The sequence below is a fragment of the Lissotriton vulgaris genome, chromosome 5 (genome assembly GCF_964263255.1).
Source record: "Lissotriton vulgaris chromosome 5, aLisVul1.2, whole genome shotgun sequence".
NCBI classification, from domain to species: Eukaryota; Metazoa; Chordata; class Amphibia; order Caudata; family Salamandridae; genus Lissotriton; species Lissotriton vulgaris.
The window spans coordinates 202,370,257-202,391,012 of NC_141693.1; the positions used below are offsets into that span (position 1 = coordinate 202,370,257).

The 20,756-nt window shown below is 46.0% G+C and overlaps 1 protein-coding gene across 1 annotated transcript in view; it reads left to right on the top strand.

The window, feature by feature from the left end:
- The first annotated feature begins 278 nt into the window (after positions 1 to 278).
- Positions 279 to 20,756, top strand: part of CLIC3 (CLIC family member 3) — an 85,758-nt gene continuing 65,280 nt past the window's right edge. Inside the window, exon 1 of the mRNA XM_086921160.1 lies at positions 279 to 590. Within this exon, the coding sequence (XP_086777286.1) occupies positions 540 to 590 (51 nt within the window). The 5' untranslated portion in view covers positions 279 to 539. The remainder of the gene's footprint in view (positions 591 to 20,756) is intronic.

Sequence of the window (20,756 nt, forward strand, 5' to 3'; positions counted from 1 at the left end):
CGGATGATTTAGTCGACCCTACCGCATAAACTGTTGCTTTCCTGCCGCATAATTCGAGCGGTCTTGTAATTATCTGATTGTGGATGGACAGCTGTGCGTCTGGCTCTTTGCTGAGCCTAGTTGCAGCCCCCCTTCCTCCCTGAGATGGTACGTGCCCGGGTACATCTGTGGCACGCCCTCCCCCGCACTTTCATCATAGGCTGCCATGGCGCATTATCTGTCCTCATGGGAGGATGAGACAACTCAGCGAAACCAACAGGTTCGGCAAGTCTTCCGCTACCGAGGGTGAAAAATGTAGTCGGTGCAGTCGCGCGCAGGGAGTGCCAGCAGCACTTTTAGCTCTCGGGAGACTTCTCGCGGCTCAAAGACACACCTGTGCCCCGTGCGAGCGTCAGTAGGCAGAAGCAGGCACCGCAGCAGACGCAGCGCCTGGCACTACAGCAAGAGGACCATCAGCACAGCCCCACAGCGCCCGGGACCCACCAGCACCACAGCGCCCGGGACCCACCAGCACCACGGCGGCCCAGCAGGCAGCGAGCATGGCGGGACAGAAGGTGCCAGAAAAAGACAAGATACAGCTCTTCGTCAAGGTAGGGCATCTACTATCCATACCAAAGTGTGCGACATAGATTCCCACAATTAGGTGTGCCAAGTTCGCTGGAAACCATTGGACATTTCGTAGATTTTCGTTTCTTTTCAAATGCACGAGGTTTGCTGAAAGGGAGACAAAACTCGCATTGTTTATTCCTATAAAATTGTTTGCAAAGGAACCTTGCACTTTTTATATTTGTGGAAACAAATTCTTAAAAAAGGGAGAATCAATACGGAAATGCAGTTTTTTTTTAAAAAGGCAAAAGTTTCAGTTGTATGAGCTTGCAATAGCTTGCATTTTGCTGAGTTGCTTCGGTTTTATTGCAGTTTTACGCACCGGTTCCATCAACACGGACTTCACTAATGGGCCAATCTTGGCTAAACATTTACTGAGGGTTGCGCTTGTGAGGCGCATCGCAAAGCTGCACTGCGCGTGCACTCCTTTATAAACCCAAACTATGCTTTGTGCCCTGCGAGCACCCGCGCTAGGCCGTTGCAAACAACGCCCTGCACACTTTCTAACACAGCCAGCACAACAGAAATGCTGGGGGCACCGAGCGATCTAGAACATACCATGGGCCTGGGCCCACCAGCCTCCCGAGGCGTAACAAAGGTGTTATAAGCATTAAATTGGGTCTCCGTCCTCGCTATGCTAGTAAAACAGCCACTTACTGAGTGGAGTGGACTCCTGAAACCCGTGGATCCGGTGTTACTGCACCTGCTGCACGAATAACAAGTGCGCCTCTGTCTATCTAGATGCCAACATGCCAAGCTGCGAGGAAGGAGTTTGGCCATCCGAAAGGGGTATTTGACCTTAGAATTCTTTGGAGTTCCAGCCTTGAGGAACACGTTTTTGGGGCGCGCTTCTTTTAGGAAGCAGCGATACGGAATGAGGCAGTCATCTCTCGAAGAAGGTGACTTAGCAGTACCGTGAGACTCAGGTGACACTGACACCTGTCCTTCTAGGGTAGCTTGGGTACTCAGGCCCGCGTGCCCAGAATGCATGAATGAATCAGGAGGCGTCTGCGGCATGCGCTGTGCGTGCTCCTACCGGCGTTGCCAGATTACTCCAAGTCCCTAGGACGCCACGTTTCCACATCTAGGCGGTCACTCAGCATTTTACCGCATTCGGGGGAGATCGTGAACTTTCACTTTCTCATTGGAAGCGTCGATTCAGGTCTCCGCGTGCACGTGATGGTGTTACGCTGACATGGGGGAGTAGGGAGCCAGAGAGAGACACAGAGAGTGGCGTGGCACAAAATGATGGGGTCCCCTGCAGAATGTGACCAAATGCAGAAAGGAGGCTAGCGAGCAGCTGGCAGACATTTAGACTCTGCAAAAAACAACAGGACGGGCTTTAAGGAAAGGTTGTAGCGATTGTGGTTGGCGCCTTCCTGGTCGTAAATACCTTACACAGGTCAGCCCACCCATCCACCATCAATGTTTGCTACTTAATACCAGATCCTTACCTGGCCACGCTTTGGATATTTGGAATATGTTGCAGGATTCGAAGGTATCCTGTTTGTTCCTGACGGAAACTTGGCTGTCTGACTCTTCTGCCCCCGATTTGGCAAATGCCGTACCCTCCGCTTACAATATATTCAGAAAAGATAGGCCATCTGGCAGAGGAGGTGGAGTGGCGATCATAGTAAATAAGAACATAGCATGTCGCACTTTCCCTGTAGATAATATACAGGGCAGTGAAGCCCTTGGCTTCACTCTTCAGCTCTCGTCTTCCCAGGCTTGTACAGGTATTCTTGTATACAGACCACCAGGCTCGGTGGGGCCGTTTTTAGAAGAACTGCAGGCAGCCCTATCGACTCCATGCCTTAGATCTAATCACTGCCTTCTATTGGGTGATCTAAATATTCATATGGATAATAGTTCAGATCCGGACACTCAAAAACTGCTGGATATTACTTCCGTGCTCGGATTACTTCCATATGTGGTAGGACCGTCTCACAATAAAGGCCACACGTTGGATCAGATTTTTTCTACTCTGCCTATCTGCGTTGATCCTCCCATGCCAGTTCTGTGGTCAGATCATTTTCTCATTTCTTTCTCCTTTCCTGCTATGGCTTCATCACGGTTCAAACCTGCTGGGTCGTTAAAGCATCTCTCTAAATCTTTCCATCTTCTTACTAGAGAGATGCTATCTAATGCTTTAACAAATTTTCCCTGTCCTACCTCTGACAATTTAGAGGATTACATTGCTCTCTTTCATAATTGGCTCGCAGATTGTCTTGAGAGCCTGGTTCCGGTCAAGAAACAAAATTCTGCCGACAAGAGGACATCTGCCCCATGGTTTACTCCTCAATTAAAAAAAGCACGACAAGATCTTAAGAAAGCTGAACGAGCATGGAGGCGATCTTATGACCATTCTGAGAGGCTGAATTTTAAGGCGCTGACTCGAGCCTACCATAAATCAATTTGGGCAGGTAAAAAATCTTATTTGGAATCCAGAATAAATGAGGCGGAGCATTCTTGCAAGGAAATTTTCAGGGTGGTAAAAGATTTTACCTCTCCATCTGCTTATACCCCGATCCATGCTCATTCAGAAGCCTGGTTGAAGGAATTGGCTGTCTATTTTGTACAGAAAATTACCACTATTCAAGAATCTCTCCTGTCCATTTTTAAGCAGCACACTGTGAGTCTGGGGTGTCCTTTGCCAGACCATGGTCCTTTCTTGTGTGACTTTCCTCCACTAGATCATGAGAGTTCTCTTAACATCTTGGCAAATCTTAAATCCGGATCTCCACAGGATCCTTGCCCTGCCAAGTGTCTAGCAAATATGGCACCTGTTCTAAATGACCTGGTTAATCCCATCTTGAATCTGTCGCTCTCATCCGGGGTAGTTCCTAAGGCTTGGAAGAGGGCCATGATCCTGCCACTCCTTAAAAAACCAGCACTCGACCCTTCAGTCCATGCCAATTACAGACCCATTTCCCTACTCCCTGCTTTGGCGAAAGTGACTGAGAGGTTTGTTCACAGATCTATTTCTAATTTCATCGAGGAAAATGGTCTGTTGCATAATACTCAATCTGGTTTCCGTGCGAATTTCAGCACGGAAACCGCGCTCCTTGAAGTCACAGACGCCATCAGGGAGGAGTTGGATGTTGGAAGAAAAGTTGTACTGGTTATGCTTGACCTGTCGGCGGCTTTCGACACCGTTCCCCACGCACTTCTCCTTTCTAGACTCTGGGACTTTGGTCTGCGGGGAACGGTGTGGAGTTGGCTTAAATCCTTCTTAGCCAACCGCGGACTAAGCATGGGCGAATTTTGCGGATCTCGCGTTCGCGGATTTTGCAGATTTGCGAACTCGCAATCCGCAAAATCCGCGAATTCTCGCGAATTTGCGGATTTTTTTTTTTTATATTCGCACGGGTTTCTGCAAGTTCGCGAGGGTTTTGTACAATTTCGCAAATTGCGAAATTGTACAAAACACGTGCGAACTTGCAGCAACCCGTGCGAACACAATATTATGAAGAGAAAGAAGCTCCTGGTCACAGGAACAGCACGGGGATTGCGCTCATGAAAGTCAAGGATGCAAAGGCCTCTACCCAGCATCACAGCTGACTTTCCACGGTAGATTTGGGAAGAGGCGCACCTGTCCAGCCTCGAAGACGCTCATGATTGTTTTTGGGCTAATGAATGAGTCACTGAATTTGAGCATCAACTAGTTCGAGCGACCATGTGTGTGTTACTATGCAATCGCCCCGAAGGGCGCAGGGGTCCCTTGAGTGAGCTGTCCATCATAGTGGGTGAATGGCGGGAAGACGGTGCAAACTGCGAGTGTGTGCGCAGGGCCAAACGTGCGGGGCTTCCATGCGAGTTCACATGCCTCTTGTGTGCATAAAAGGTCAGAGAAAGATCAGTTCAGCAGATGAAGAGAAAAAGCTCCTGGTCACAGGAACAGCACGGGTATTGCGCTCGTGAAAGTCAAGGATGCAAAAGCCTCTATCCAGCATCACAGCTGATTTTCCACGGTAGATTTGGGAAGAAGGCACACCTGCCTCGACGACGCTACTGGAAGGGTCACAGGAAGGGCATGTGTTGTAAATATTTTTGGATGGCGCCGGCAAGCTGCCAGCGCCATCCTAAAATACTTACTAAATTAGCTTCAACAGGAAGCTCTAATAGATAAAATAAAGCAGGTGCGAGGAACGGATTTTCCGCCCATGCTTACCGCCGACAGACAATCTGGGCGCCTCCCTACTCCGCCGAGATGTCACCGCTAGAAGTGGGGGTTCCCCAAGGTTCCATCTTGAGCCCCCTCCTTTTTAACATCTTTATGGCTCCTCTGGCGGTGATGGCGGAGTCTTTCGGCGCCCGGATTGTCACCTATGCCAACGACACCCAGCTCCTCTTTGTAAGCAACAAGGATGGTCTGTTTGATGACGCCCAGGTTAGGGGTTGTTTGAGCGCGGTTTTTGAATGGTTTGGACGTCATGGACTGAAGTGCAACTCCGACAAGTCGGAGTTGCTCTTCTTTGGTTGCACTTCTGAGCCTGATTGGAAACCCTGGTGGCCGCAGGATATGTTCCCTCCCGCTAGCTCATCCTTGAAGGCCAAAAATTTGGGAGTTATTATAGACAATGATTTATCTTTCGGACCGCATATTTCCTCTCTTACTGGGAAATGTTTCGGCATCCTTCGGATGCTTCGTAAATTTCTCCCCTTAGTGTCCATCCAGCACAGGAAAATCATTGTCCAGGCACTGGTCGGCTCTAGGCTTGATTACGCGAATGTTTTGTTTCTGGGACTTCCCAAATATCTGGTTAGGCGTCTACAAATCGCCCAGAATTCTGCGGCCCGAGCCATCTTTGGTCTTCCAAGAAGAGCCAGAGCCACTGATCTTCTTTCAACCCTACACTGGCTACCTATTGCCAAAAGGATTCTTTTTAAAACTTTGACCACGACTTTTAAGGCTCTACATGGTATAGGCCCTAAATATATTTCCAAACGATTGTCCTGGTATCATCCCTCCAGATCTCTTAGATCTTTGTCCCTATCTAAAATGAATGTTCCCATTATCAAGCGCGCTAGAGCAGGAGGACGGTCCTTTCGCTACTTGGCTCCTCATGCTTGGAATGACCTCCCAATTTCCTTAAGACAGGCTTCTAGCCTTCTGTCCTTCCGAAAGGCCCTTAAAACATGGCTTTTCCCTTAAATTGGTGTTTGCTTTCCTGTATCTGCGTGTCCTCTCAGTGTTATGTTCTCCCTTCTTCGATGGGCTCCTTCGATAAAGCGCCGGGATACTCCCTGGAGTGGCCGTGCGCTATAGAAGTATAATAATAACATAACATAACATAACATAACAGTTGATGGACAGAATGCAGAACAATGCCATACATTCACCCCAGTACAGAGATCTGGGCCTAAAACCATCGTTTTTTTGCTTATCATGCCACTGGATTCAAGCTATCCTGGCTGAAGAGGGGTGAAACCCCGAATCCGGTCCTAGGATGCTTTTTTCCGGTCCAGGGAGGACCTGGCTTGGCAGTTCGGGTTGGACTGTTCCCATGAGGCACAGGGTCAAGACTGATTTGCATATGGCCAGGTCTAAACTGGGGTGGCATGGTGAGCAAAAGAATGATGGATTTAACCCAGATCTCTTGACTGGGGGAGAATGTTTAGTGGTTTAGACTCTATCAACTCAAAAAGATGATGGCCGTAATACTGAACACTGCCAAACATTCACCCCTAGTCACAGATCTGGGTTAAATCCATCTTTTTTTTGCTCAGTATGCCTTTCCGGTTTGGACCCAGCCATATGCAACCAACCAGTCATCTTTTTCTGTTGCTATAAGTCATTAAGACTCCGCAAACAGGGCTCATTAAGAGAAAGACGTTTGAGGAGAAAGAAAAGGAGAAGGAAATGTGGAGGAGGAAAACGAATGAAGACGTGAGAGGAGATAGGCCTTGTAGGGGAAGAAAATGAAGCTAGCAGGAGGAAGGCAGTAGAGGCAAAAGGAAAGAGCTCAGGGGGAGGCATAAAGAGGAGGGCACCCAGGGCATGAGTCGGGGGTACATGTGGGTGGACGGCGTCCACCTACTTTTTTCACAGGATGGACGCTGTCCCCCCTGCCAAGAAGTTGGGACCCACTGAAAAAGATGCTGACTTCATCCAGGTGTAATTTCCAAACACTGAGACACTTTCAGCAGCGCCTGCAATTTGTTATCTGCTTTTGATCTGCAACAACGCGCAGATGGGGGGGCTTTCTTATTTCTGACTCCTGCTGGGCCCATAAAGGCCGAATTTGAGGGGTCATAGGGCCTCCTTTTGTTCGAGTCTCCTGGCTGGCCGCAGTTAGGAGCCTCGCACCTAGAAGCAAATGCAGCAGAGGGAAAACAAAGGTTAGCACTTCACACATACTCAGCCGCGGTCGGTAGTGGGTGTACCTGCAGGACGGTGACGTGGGGAGGGGGAGGGTCAGGGTGGAGGGTAGTAATGTATGGATTACGGACCTTTACAGGTATGTAAACATTTAAATAAATAAAACGAATTTTGTTGCGTGCACTGCATCCCCAAATGCGATGCAGTGCGCACAACGAAATTCAAGAGCAAGGGGACTGTTTTCCTTGCGTGCATTAGGGCCCATGGCACCCTTTCTATGCCACTGAGAGTAAGCACTTATGTAGAGCACTTTACATTCCCACGTCTCCACTCCCTGTTCTGATATAACAACACTATACTGCATGATAGCTGTTAGCTGAAAAGCCAGGTTTGGTGTAGGTGTGACATGGCAAGGGGTTGCCCTAATGCAAAGAAACTGGGGGAATGCTTTTATAACCAATCTTGCCCGCTCTCCTACTTTTAGGACACGCCCATTTGTTTTTAAAATAACAGATTCACATTTTACCAAGTTGGCTCTCTGAAAACATTGCTGCCCAGTTGAAGGCACTGAAAGATTGGATCAATTTTACCTCCACGGTAGGAGTGAAACAAACTGTAATGTCTCTTGATGCTTTAATAAGAGGTTCTCCATTGCACACATTTCGCACTGGTGTAAAAATAGGAAATACAAAAAAAGAAACCCTAGAAGGAAAACGTGCAGTGTCAAAAGTGCCACCCATGGTCTGACCTACATGAGGCGGATGAGCTTTATACAGGAAGCCTAGAGAACAGAGTATCTCCTGTTATGTGCACAGCGTTCCTTTTTTATTCACTTATATCTTTTGAATCAACAATTGGAGGGCAATATACCCTAAAACCGAAGGGGGTGACAAGATAAATGAGCTTTGAGCCATCACGAAAATAAGGGCTACTAAAAATAAGGAAATTTCAATCCCGAAAGGCCACTACCGAAGGGCGTGTCCTTATTAAAGAATACAGTTAAGGTCAATCTATCACCTGGATGGTCAGTGAAGAAATAGTGTGAAAGTGAGAACGGATAGCTGAGAGCTGATTGTTGATTATATCGAATACTCGACGGAGGAGTGATATCCTGCTAAATTTTAGTCCTGAAGAAGGTGGTTGTATATATTTCCCTTATACCACCGAAATGCGTTGACGCTACTTTTTTACAAGGAGTCCAAGTAGCTATAAGGATAAGAGCAGGGCTCTCACCTGGTTTCCTCCCTTAAATAATAGAATTGGACCTTCATAGACAACGGAATCTTACCTGTGTCAATAGAGTTTCCTCTCGTAGATTTAATTTATGTGGTTCTTTTCATCATGCATTGTAATTGTGTGTTTTGTATTGTATACGTACGCTGGTTTTTAAATTAGAGGATAAGGAATTGCATTGATTCAAATCCAAGGAGCTGGAAGCTTGGTTCTCGTGTTTTAAATTTTTTTTTTTTTTTTTAATAAACTAATAGTTTTGTACGTGCTATACCTAAATCTCAGTGGGATTTATTTAGTTTGACCTTTTCAAGACCTCAAGGGGTCCGCCCTCTAGGCATTTTAATATCCCATACGTTGAATGTACTAGGGTGTGAATGATGCTTATCTGATGAATGTAAGAATGGTGCAATGATATATAAGGTTCTAGGGGAATATTGTGTTTTCACTGTAAAAATAGGAAAAAAACATGCTCATTTGGCACCCTCTGCTGCTTGTCTTGTATCGAACCAGTCCCACAGCGTCTACCTCAGTACACCCGTGCAAAAAATTAAACAACAGTAGCTTTGCTCTGCTTTGGTGCGTTTACATACTAAGGAATGCAACGTGTTTCTCTCCACTTCTAAAATATGAAGAAAAAAAAATATTTAGAAACAAAATCAGTTTGCTTCATTTTTCAACAAGTGTTAATCATAGGCGGGCTTTTGCCTTGTTAAAAATTGCGTGAGGTAACGCTATGGATAAGCAAAAGTTGTGCCGTATATTTTTTGCAATTTTTCCAGATCCGGTTCAGCGTGTTTATTGAATTGCAGAGCGGGGCAAAATCTAACTGTGGCCTATTTAAAAAAAACTTTGAAAACTGCAGTTAAGCGATTGTTTTGCTCCATTCCCAAGACTAACTGGGGCCCAAATAAGCCTCTTATTTGCTGAGAAATGTTGTTTATTTAAATATATTTTCTTCTCATTTTTGCACTGCTCCAGAAGGCCATGTGACCAAAAGTGTCAATAAAAAAACAATAAAAGGGTATCATTTTCGTAACCTCAGAAAGATGAAAGTCTGTGTCAGCATGACTGGGCTGAGTAGTGGTTTGAACTTGTGTTGTTTCATCAAGTATCTCTTTTGTAATCCCGCTGTGCCATCTCATCGGCAAAGAGAGGCATTCCAAGGCACTGATGGGCATCTATCTCATGTTTAATGACTGGTTCCTTTCTTACGCAGTGATTAGTCAGGCACGCACCACCCCTTTCTACACAATGCCTACTGTTCCAACACGCTTTGATGGGTGCCATTACACCTTTAATGAATCTGCTTGTTCTCCAAGCCCCTGACGTCAAACTCCTGTCCCCTTCCTTGATTCTCATCCCCCATGACAGTCTCCTTAGGGTAGAATTATCTATTACAATTAGTTGTTTTAATGACATATAACAAGTCGGTGTATCTCAAAGACAAGTTTGAGCAAAATCAGTCTCTCTCCAATTTCTCCCAAAGCAGGGCAAGTATTTCTTTGAGGCGAGGCAAGGCAGCGGCCTTCGTGTTGCACCAATTTAGAAGAAACAGGTAGGAAAAGATGCTTTTTTATTCGAGGTTGGGGAGAGCTCCAGCAACAAAATGCTATTTTGCCTGGAGTGATGAAAGTTCTTTCAGGTCCCTGTCCCGCACCCTTTTCCCAACAGCTCTGTAGGTTTGAAGTCACTGTCCAAAAAAAAAAAGAAAACATTTTTCCCTCAGCTGTCCTACTTTTGCTTTCATTTTTTTGAGACTGAACAGTATTTCTGCTTGAAAGATCTCACTGATCTGCAGTATGGCTAACGTTTTAAAATAAAAATCCCTAGAAACATTCACCTGCATCATTTTGTAGGCAAGCGCACCACGCGCCTACAAAATGACACAGGACGCATAACTAAAAAAACACAATGTGCAAAAGCATAAAAAAAAGGAGGCAGACCAGAAGAAACATGAGTGGTTGGAAGCAACACAGAAGGCGCGGTTGGGGGGAGGAGAAGCAATGAGCGGGCTGGGGAGAAACAAACAGGCGAGCAGGCAGTGGTGGGGGGGGGGGGGGTACAGTGCTGGGGAGGAGAAGCAACGGGTGAATGAGGAGGGTCAGTGTGGGGAAGCAACATGGAGGGTGGGGAAGGGGAGGAGAAGCAACGGGCCAGCGACCACCTGGAGCTGACGGTGGAGAAGCACACAAGTAAGAAAGCAACTGGGGGAGGAAATGAGAGCACTTTAGTGGAGGGGGCAGGGTACAAGAGGAGAGAATACACAAGGGAGACAGCTGGAAAAAGTATGAACTCTGATGATGTACTTAATGGAAAAAAAGTGGTGCTTGAAAAGCAAGCAGTGGAAACATAGAAGTCAGCCCATCCAGTGATGGTAAAAGGGCAATGCTCCATGGGAGGGACAAATAGATGCCTGGTAAGCTGGGACACAAATTAGAAGCAGGCAAATGAGAGTGACAGGCAAGCCAACCAATGGTAGGCCTTCAAGCCCCTGCATGCTTATAGTAAGCCCACAATTTGTCTCTCAACAGACAGAGCATGTTCTGCCTCGTAGGTGGGACCTGAAAATAAAGGGAAAACGGAGCTTTCAGCCTCTTTAAAGTCTTTGTATAGTGCACTTGTGAAGTGCGGGTCTGCTACACAGATAGTTGAAGTGCAAGTTTGCCTGAAAATGCTCCTCTTGTGCCTGCGGCATAAACATAGAAAGGAAGGGTTCCACTCCTCTTCAGCAGTTCTTGATCTGTAAAATAACTCTTCACATAGGGGCATGCCTCCGAGGGGGAAGTCTTGATGTACATATTTTGTTACATTGAGGCTAGAGAATGTGGTGTCCACATAATGTGCACAAATGCAGTGGCGGCTCGCAGAGGTAACTCTGTGGGGTAGTGAGGTGAGGCGGGAGTGGGGCTGGGGGGTAGTGGAGTCCGACATACGACGGCAAAGGTGAACGTAAATAAATAAATATCTGCCGTCATATGTCAGACTCCTATACAAACCCCCACCCACCCAGCCCGCCCGTCTCACCGCCCCACAGCATTACCTCTGCGAGCCGCCACTGGACAAATGTGTGTATTGTGTTTTATACTGCACCTGGAAGACGTTTACAATGTGTGTGTATTTCATTTTTGTAATTTCTTTTTTCTTAATATATGGTAAATGAGTGATCTCATATGATAGAAAGTAACATTTCCCTAGCTGTACCTCATGATGAATTGCATGCCACTTTGGTGTTCCTAGTCCTTACAACAGCACTTAGCGTGCGGCTTGCCTCTATGGTGCCACAGAAATCATTAACAGCTTGCAATATCTTAACTGTGTACAGTCAGGGGTACTTTATGTAGTATAATATGAATGGCAAGTCAGGGGTTTGCGCTGTGGAATAACGGCTTCTGCTTCTTCAGGGCGCATACAACACTCACTTCCGCACAAACTCTGTTAAAGGTTTGCTGCAAGTTGTTGTTTTTCTGCTTCTGTCACTAAAAATAGCAATATCTTCCCAGGTGGGCATGTTTTCCCTTGAATTCCCTCTTGTGTAATTACGCTTTGATTGAAACCTAAGCACAGCTTTTCTTCTCGCCCCAGGGCATTTTAAGGGAGTTAATGACCGTGCCTGATGACACTGGCAGGAAGCATGAGGGGCAGTAGATCTAAGAATTGTTCACCAGATGAAACCAGAATCCTGTAGCCCAAAGCAAAGCAAGGCAATGCTGACAATGTAATTTTTCTTTTAAAGCCCGCCCCTCTCACTCCCAGGTTGGCATTTAAATCAGAAGTCTCAAGCTCTGCAACTTGTATATTTATCTGCTGCCCTCCATATGCACAGAGTCCATGCTTGACAGAGCAGATCCCAGCAGGACGAGGCTTATTGGCCTTCTGTCTGAGAAGTGAGATCTCTCTACTGCGTTGTATATATTGGTCAACTGCCTGAGAACTTAGAGCGGAGCAGGAGTTTGCAGAGTATTTATGGAGTTTACAAACTTGTACATCATCAGCACACCTACTTTTCCTTGGATATGAGGTTCCGTAACCGCAAGTACATTTATCCTGAGATGCTTCAGTACCCCCTGCTACTTACCTGGCTGCTGGCTCCTCAGAGACTGTCTCCTGTAGACCGTGCCGGCTTGCCACCATCACAGCGTGGCATAAACAGTCCACCAGTGTAAATACCACAGCTACCCAGAGTAGGCGGGTCAACAAGTATGTCAGTCAGTCGCCTCATAAGGGATCCAGTCGTCACCATATCCCTTATACTCGCCCTTGTGGCTCGCTCTTGCACATGAGGTATCGTTTGCCATCTTGTGATTCCTCACCAAGGGCAGACGCACCTCTACCCTCCATAGTGGTAACCGTGACGCGTCCTACACCTGCCTTCGGGCAGTAGACAGAGTGAGGTGCCATAGAATTATGTGTCGGTCATTTCTTCGAAGACACTGAAGCATCCACATAAGGTCCTGAGTGCCTTGACTCCCTGGTGGAGTAGTGTCTGACTTGACATAGGGCCAAGTCTGGTGCAGTGTGCACTACAGGACAGGGCGGTGGGGCCCTACACAGTGGCCTCACTCATCCTTAGGGGTTGACAGATCTGTCAATAGTGGCCAACAGTATGTTCACGCTTACTGCATGTCCAGAGGCTCAGAGTTTCTCTGTTCTTGGCCCCTCACGCCTTATAAAGATGGAGTGCTTGGACCAGGAAGGACCTGAGAAAGTACTAGCCAGTGGCTCTCAGGACCCTAGGGTCCAGTCTGAGAGGGGGTCTCCTGAAAGAAGATCTTCCTTCTCCACTCCCCCATACCTTGGTGGTAGGGCCAAGGCCCTGCAGAGCAGTCTTTAAGCAGCTTACATTGGCTCTGTACAGACTGTCATTCAAACTCATGCTGATGTCCATTGCCCTGCAGGAGCATCCTCAGGGCCCCATGGACTAAAGCTTTGTAAAGCTTCGGCGGTCTTGTGAATGGACTCAAAGGATGGTGTCAATGTGCATTCGTACCAGACCATTCTACCTGCACCAACAGGACTGCACGTGCATTCAGGAAGCCTTTGTGAAGCACTTGACAGCACTTGGGGCACAACACAGCAGGCTCCATGTGAAATACACACGTGAAATGAACAAAAGCAGAAGAAAGAGAACAACGTGAAGGACGTTCAGCTCCTGCACCAAAGTGATGTTTTACTTGTGATCCTACTCCGACCCTATTGCGGACGTGAGATTTTTGATCGATTATCTGATCGCCCTAATTCTTATCTCACTTAAGTCCCTTTGGATCGGTTATTGACTGTCATTGAGTAAAAGGCAACCTTACATAGATTAAATCAATCCCAAAGACTGACGCAACTCTAAAGAACCACCTACTACTGAAAAGTTTTAAAGGTTTATTATAAAGCCAAAATCAATTGCAAGTACAAACACCTCAATATAAGGTTCAAAAGATACACAGGTAATAGGATGAACATGAACTCTCTAAGAGATCTCAATCGACAGAAGAAAACTACTAAAACCAATTCAAAAATCAGTAAGTTGAATATCATTGACACAAGGTGAATCTTAAGCGTCATTTACAGGAAGTAAATAAATCAGGTTAAACTGTCCCTACACTATGCTAGATGACATCCCTACTTAGCAAGTTCTTTACCTAAAAAGGTGTCAGCCTTGGACTTCCGAAGAAGCTCAATCTCTCTTAGTCTCAGATGGAAACCTATGTCCTGTAGCAGTACCCTTTCTGCCTACCCATCCGCTCTCTAAGGGTCCTCAGGCCATCTGCTCTACCTCCTCCCCAGGGTGCTGTCCCTAATACAAAATCACAGTATGGGTGGAACGCCCCTTTGGGACGCCCACCACGTATGCAATTCACGTGGTCTCGCTTCTGTTTTTTTTCCATAGTTTCGTTTCTTTGGATCGTCTGTTAAGTTGACCTTGCTTCCCAGGCTTCGTCTCCAGCATGGCGGTACCCCCATGACATTCCAGTCAACTCCTCCGGACCCGAGCCTATCTCCTCAAACAGAGCTCTATTCATCAAGCTTTTGATTGGTACCCCCCTCGCACCTGCAAACAGACACTTCGAAACAGGGCCCCAAATTCCAGGCTCCCCTTATCTTACTAGGCCGTAAAACTTCGACCAGCATTGGCAATTTATTTTAACGAGGCTTTGGCTTTTAACTCACACGTGCAGATCAAAGACAACCCTTTTTATCTCTTCTGGCCCACTAAATTATGTGCAGTAGTCTGCACTCTATGAACCCTTATTTCTTTAGCTTAAAATAATATGCTAACATACCACACTAAAGTTATACAAACACTTCTATAAAATATTGCCTTTAACATATATGTAAGCAAAATCATTGATTATAATGAAACCATGTCGTGTGAAAGATGCAATAATACATTTCGTTTTTATACAGTGCCAGATAGTCTGCACGTTTCTTCGCTTTGCATTTTACATCCTTCTTCATTTAGCAGCTACATAACATGGAACCTAATTAACACACCTAACATTTCTAAGTATTTCCACACATTTCTACATTAGCCCACACTCTATAAGGGCTTTCTAATTCTACTAAGACACTCTTGATACATTTCTCATTTCTCAAGTTACATTAGCTAACTTTACGCCACAGGCTTGTAAATATGGCGTATACATAGTTTTCATTCAAATTGCGCTCTCTCAGTTCCCCCCTTTGATGACCTCTAGGGGTCATCACTAGTACATCAATTTGAATGTGTCACACAGAACTTGTTGCAAGGCTCCCCCTTTTTATCGTTTCTAGAGCTCTCAGACTCCTATACTGATGATCTTGCATAGCAGCTAGTCTCCTATCCTGTTCTCTCATAGACCTTTGCAACCTGTTTGATCTATACCATTTGTACAGTCTCACTAAACCCCACAATATAATTATGCAGATTACAATTATGAAGATAGGCTTCAGAATATACCAGACAAAACTCTTCCCGAGATTGGCAAACCAACCTCCAACTTTACCCATTCCATGACCTACTTTTTCCCAAACATTTACCCTTGTTAGGTCTTCAATTTCTTGGTGAATCTTAGTAATATTCTGTATAGCCTTCTCAAGAGGTTTTGAATTGTCTGGAATGTAAGTGCAGCATTCCTGGACCTTCAAAGCCTTACAGACTCCGCCCTCTTTTGCTAGCAGAACGTCTAAAGCAAGACGGTTCTGAAGGACCATTGCCCTTATCGATTGCATCTCCCCTTCCACCAGCATTAGTGATCTTGCGGTACTGGCAGACAATCTATCTACAACTGTAGCCAGTCTCCTGATCTTGACATCATTAAGTATCAAACCTAAAAGAGGAAACATGGCGCCAAATACGTCTCCGACTACTTCAGCATCTCCTACATCTCTTTTCCCCCTTGCTGAAGCCTTTCCCTCTATGATCTCTATATCCTTTGCATGATATATTTTGGGGAAGACAATTGCCAAATAACATGAGCCGTACCAATTGTCAGGCAATTTCACGTAGGCATTTCTTCCACATACAAAATATACATTAGGAATCACTTGCATCTCTTTCAAGAAATCTTTTGTGTAATATTCTAATCGGAAAGCGTGTTCACAACTAACTTCACCTACAAACACACTCTCATAATAAGTTTTGCTTCTGGTTAGACATAGCTTCCCTTTCTGTGTACGATCTAAAGCTATTGGACCATTACTACCCTTCTTTTTGTGTGCCTTTTCCTCCTCGGTCCAATCTGTTTTCCACTGTCCTGACATTTTCAAAATCTTTTGCCTTCTGTAACGATCATCAACTTGTCCAATAAACTTTTTCTCAATCTCTGACACTTTGCAAGTCAGATTATTTCGGCGTGCATATGAAGTATCTAATGTATCCCAAGGAAGGAAGAATTTAGCCAATCTATCTTCCTTCTTGTAATAGTCCCACTTATTCATCTGTTTATAGTTCGGGACTTCTGGTAACACTGAATCATAATTGGAAAAGTAGTACTCAAACCCATCCCGTCCATAAAATATACTAAGCAATAAACTACATGTAATCCCATATGTCAATGGAAGATGATGATATCGAATGCCTTCATCTACGGAAGCCGGCAATTGCATGCAGACATAGCAATCCTTGTCCTCCATGGCGTCAATGTACTCATATAACAGTTTGGCATATGCGTTGGTTCTGAAATTTCCCTGGGACTCATCTACATGTAACCTACGGGCCTCAGCTGCCAGTAACGCTTTTTCCTGAATTACATTGTTCTCCTCCTTCTTTCCAGCAAGGGCAGGTTTCAAAGTCGTTACAGGCTTTACATCTGTTATCTCAGTTACACTTGCATGTCCCACTATGTATGATACAGTGACTACTATGGTTATAAGAGAAATCACTACTGCTATAAGTGTGCCTATTATGCATTTTGCTTTGCGATTCGAACCGCCGGTCTCCATGTTATCAGATAGTGTAGCTTTTCTCTGAAAGAGTCTCTTTTGATTACTTCATTCGACTTTCATTTGCTTTCTCAGTCTGCGAACCACACTTGGAAATTAACAAAGTCTCTTTGTAACAAAGTCTCTTTATGTTTCACAACAGACAACCCTAGCCCTTCTCCGTCCACTAAATGAAATGTCCCTAATTTTCTTCTTTCACTAGGCGCTAGGTTATCTTCTCTCTCTCTGGTTTATTTACAAAGTCTTTAAGTATCTACAATAATTCTGGTGCCAGCAGCTCTAATGGCATATTCCAACAATTCTAAACGAAGGATGGTTTCCTCGTGTGCTGGTACTGGATGACCCAAGGTTGGAAATTCTAATCTGTTCAGTACCAAATCTTTGATGCGGCTTAGATACAGAGGGACGGGGAGTGTGAACGTTAGCAACCCTTCAGTTTCTATTCCAGGTGTCAACAGCCGTACTTCCACCGTTACAATTGGATCGAGGTTGGTCACCTGCACTTCCCTCACCCTCCCGGATCTCTGCCCCCAAGACATCTGCCGCCAGGTAGGTCCACTCAGGAGTGGCGTATCTTCTGCAGGGCACACGTACCCTCCTTGATCTTCTTGGGCCCTCAGAGTCTGAGTCCGCTGCACCTTCGTCTAGGTCTGAGTCTTCAGAAATCGGGACAAGAGTTCTCTCTGGATTTGCTCTCAGGCTTGGCCTTCTCCTTCTTTCCGGCCAGCTAGCTTCTCCACTCCTTGTCCTCCTGCTCCTTGTTCTTGCACTTGACTCTTGACCAGTTGCAGCTTGATCAGTGTCTGATTCGTACTCCCAGCTACTTTCTCCTTCTGTAGCAGCTTCAGTTTCGCTGGTGTATTGACCGTCCTCGGCCTGGTCAGACACGCTCTCAGTCTCCTCTGACACCTCTACAGCTTGGCTGATCCCCTCTGTGGCTTCTCCGCTTTCAATTGGATTTTCATCCGAGAGAGGAGCTGTTTCTTCCGGAGGTGCTGGAACTCTTCGAGTGTGTGAGGCGTGGATCCAGTTGGACAAGCCTCCACACTTTACTGCAGTGTTCGTGATCAATATGACTTGGAAAGGTCCACGCCAGCGCACGTCTAGGCAGTTCTTCCTTACGTGCTTCTTCACCACGACCCAGTCCCCAGGGCACAGGTCGTGGCACAAGTCTTGAGACGATGGAACTTCAGCAGCCTGCACCTGAAGGGACACAGAATGAATGGCGTCAGAGAGTCCCTTACAGTAGTCCAGGATTAAATCATCTGTGATGTTCAACAATGCTGCAGTTGGAACGGATGGCAGTCTCATAGCCCTCCCCATTAGAACCTCATGTGGGGAGAGACCTGTCCTTCTGTCTGGTGTGCTACGTATGCTCATAAGGACCAGTGGCAGTGCATCAGGCCAACTCAAGGATGTCGATGAACAAACTTTGGCAAGTCGGGACTTAATAGTACTGTTGATTTGTTCCACAATCCCTGAAGCTTCTGGTCGATAGCTACAGTGCAGCTTCTGGTCTATACTTAGGGCTGAACACAGCATCTTCACAATTTCGCTGTTGAAATGTGTTCCTCTATCTGATTCCAAAGAGGCCGGCACCCCGAATCGCGGTATCAGTTCTCTAAGCAATAACTTTGCTACTGTAAGTGAGTCACACCTGCGTGTGGGGTAAGCCTCGACCCATCTGGAAAAAATGCAGACAATCACTAGGACGTATCTGAGGCGGTTGCACCTTGGCATTTCAATAAAATCTAATTGCATTCTATTGAATGGCCCCCCAGACCTCCCTATGTGGCTCAATGTGACTGGTGTTCTTTTCCCTACATTCAGTTGTTGACAGATCACACAACGTTGACATACTGCTTCTGCCGCTACTCTAAACTTTGGGTTGTACCAGGTTTGCCTGAATACCCTCACCATGGCATCTCTACCTATGTGTGCTGGTCCATGCAATCTCCTTGCCATCGGACTGACTAGTTCGTTTGGTAACACTGCCCTCCCATCTGCAGAGATCCAAAAATCCATCTCACTCTTGATACAACCAGCTGTTTCCCAAGCCTTTTTCTCAAAATCAGGTGCATTCTCTTGGATACATTTCAACTCATCCCAAGTGTCTACAGTTTCCAACAACATAGTTAACTTGGTCCTTTCCTGTATCCCCCCCACTTCTACCTCTGTAAAAGAGTATCCTTGTTCCGCACAGTAGCGTGCGACCTCATCAGCATACCTGTTGCCTTGTGACTCAAAATCATTATTTCTAGTATGAGCTGTACATTTAACAACGGCAATTGCTGCTGGACCCTGTAGTGCTTCCAACAATAAGCGAACAGATTCCCCATTGCGAATGGGTGAACCTGAAGAGGTCATGTAACCTCTTTGAGACCATAACTGCCCATAGTCATGAACTACCCCGAAACCATACTGGCTATCGGTGTAAATGGTAACTCGAATTTTATTACCTGCTAAACAGGCACGTGTCAAAGCAATGATTTCAGCTACCTGAGCGGAGTGTACTCCTTCCAGGCAAGCGGCTTCTACAACTCCGGTAATGGTACAAACGGCATAAGCTGCTCTCAGCTGACCAATATCGTCTCTTACGCATGAGCCATCAACAAAGAATACTTCATCGGGGTCGGTCAATGGCTCATCTACGATATCTGGTCTTGGTTTGGTGCATAGTTCAGTCACATCAAGGCAGTCATGATCTGTACATACATCATCATCAATGTCATTTGGAAGTGGCATCAAAGTGGCAGGATTCAAAACAGAGCATCTCTTGAGGGTCACGTTCTCGGCAGCCAAAATGACTTGCTCGTAGCGCGTGAGCCTGCTGTTTGTCATATGCTGTGTCTTGGTCCTGGTCATCAACAGTTCAACAGAATGCGGTACGTACACCACTAACTGGTGTCCCATAACTATATTTTCACACCTCTCGATGCTGACACCCGTTGCAGCAACGGATTTGAGACATCCGGGCAACGCTGCGGCTACTGGATCTAAGGTAGCCGAGAAGTATGCAACTGGTCTACGGGCATTTCCGTGTATCTGGGCCAAAACTGACAAAGCACAGCCTTCCCTTTCACAGCAGTAAAGTAAGAATGGTTTCTCGTAATCAGGCATCCCTAAAGCCGGGGCACGACATAAGTCCTCCCTCAGCTGCAGAAACGCCATCAAACAATCCTTGTCCCATGGTACCGGATCACTCACCCCCTTGTGCGTCAGTTTTTGTAAAGGTTTTGCCTTCAGTGAAAAGTTAGCTATCCACTGCCGACAATAACCGACCATTCCTAGAAACATCCTGACTTCTCTCTGTGTCGTGGGCGAATTCATTTTCATGATCGCCTCTATCCTGTCTGGTGACACCTTTCGTTTCCCTTTTTCAATCCTGTGACCCAAGTACTGCACTTCTGTCAAACAGTACTGTAATTTGCTCGGAGACACCTTGTGTCCGTTTTCAGCAAGATGATTCAGTAGGGTGATGGTGTCTATTTTGCAAGCTTCCTCAGTTTCTGACGCCACAAGTAGGTCGTCTATGTACTGGACCAGAACCGAGTTCTGTGGCAGTACTAGACTTTCAAGATTTTTCTTCAACAGCTGATTAAAGATCGATGGACTCTCTGTATACCCCTGTGGGATACGACACCATGTTAAAACGCGATTTTCCAGCTTAAAAGCGAAAAGATACTGGCTTTCCTCATCTAAGGGGATTGAAAAGAAGGCCTGGCACAGGTCTATCACTGTGAACCATTCAGCTTGGAATGGTATCTGAAACAATATCACGGATGGATTCGGTACCACAGGACAACATGAAACAACTATGTTATTAATCTTTCGAAGGTCCTGCACTATTCTATACTTCCCACTAGGCTTCTGCAAACCCATAATCGGAGAGTTACATGGGCTTCCCACGATTTCCTTCAGTATTCCCTGCTTAATCATGGATTCGATCACAGGCTTTATTCCTGCAATCGTCTCCGGGGTCAACTTGTATTGGGGTGTTCTTGGATACTCAGCATTTGGTTTTACCATGATCTTCACTGGCTCTACTCCTTTGATCAGACCTATTTCTTCCCCAGTGAAATCCCACACCTCAGATGACACCGCACCTCTCAAGTCCCATGGAAGCTCCTCCACCGTCAAGGTAGGATATAGTTCCACGCACACCTGTGAGTTTGCAACCTTA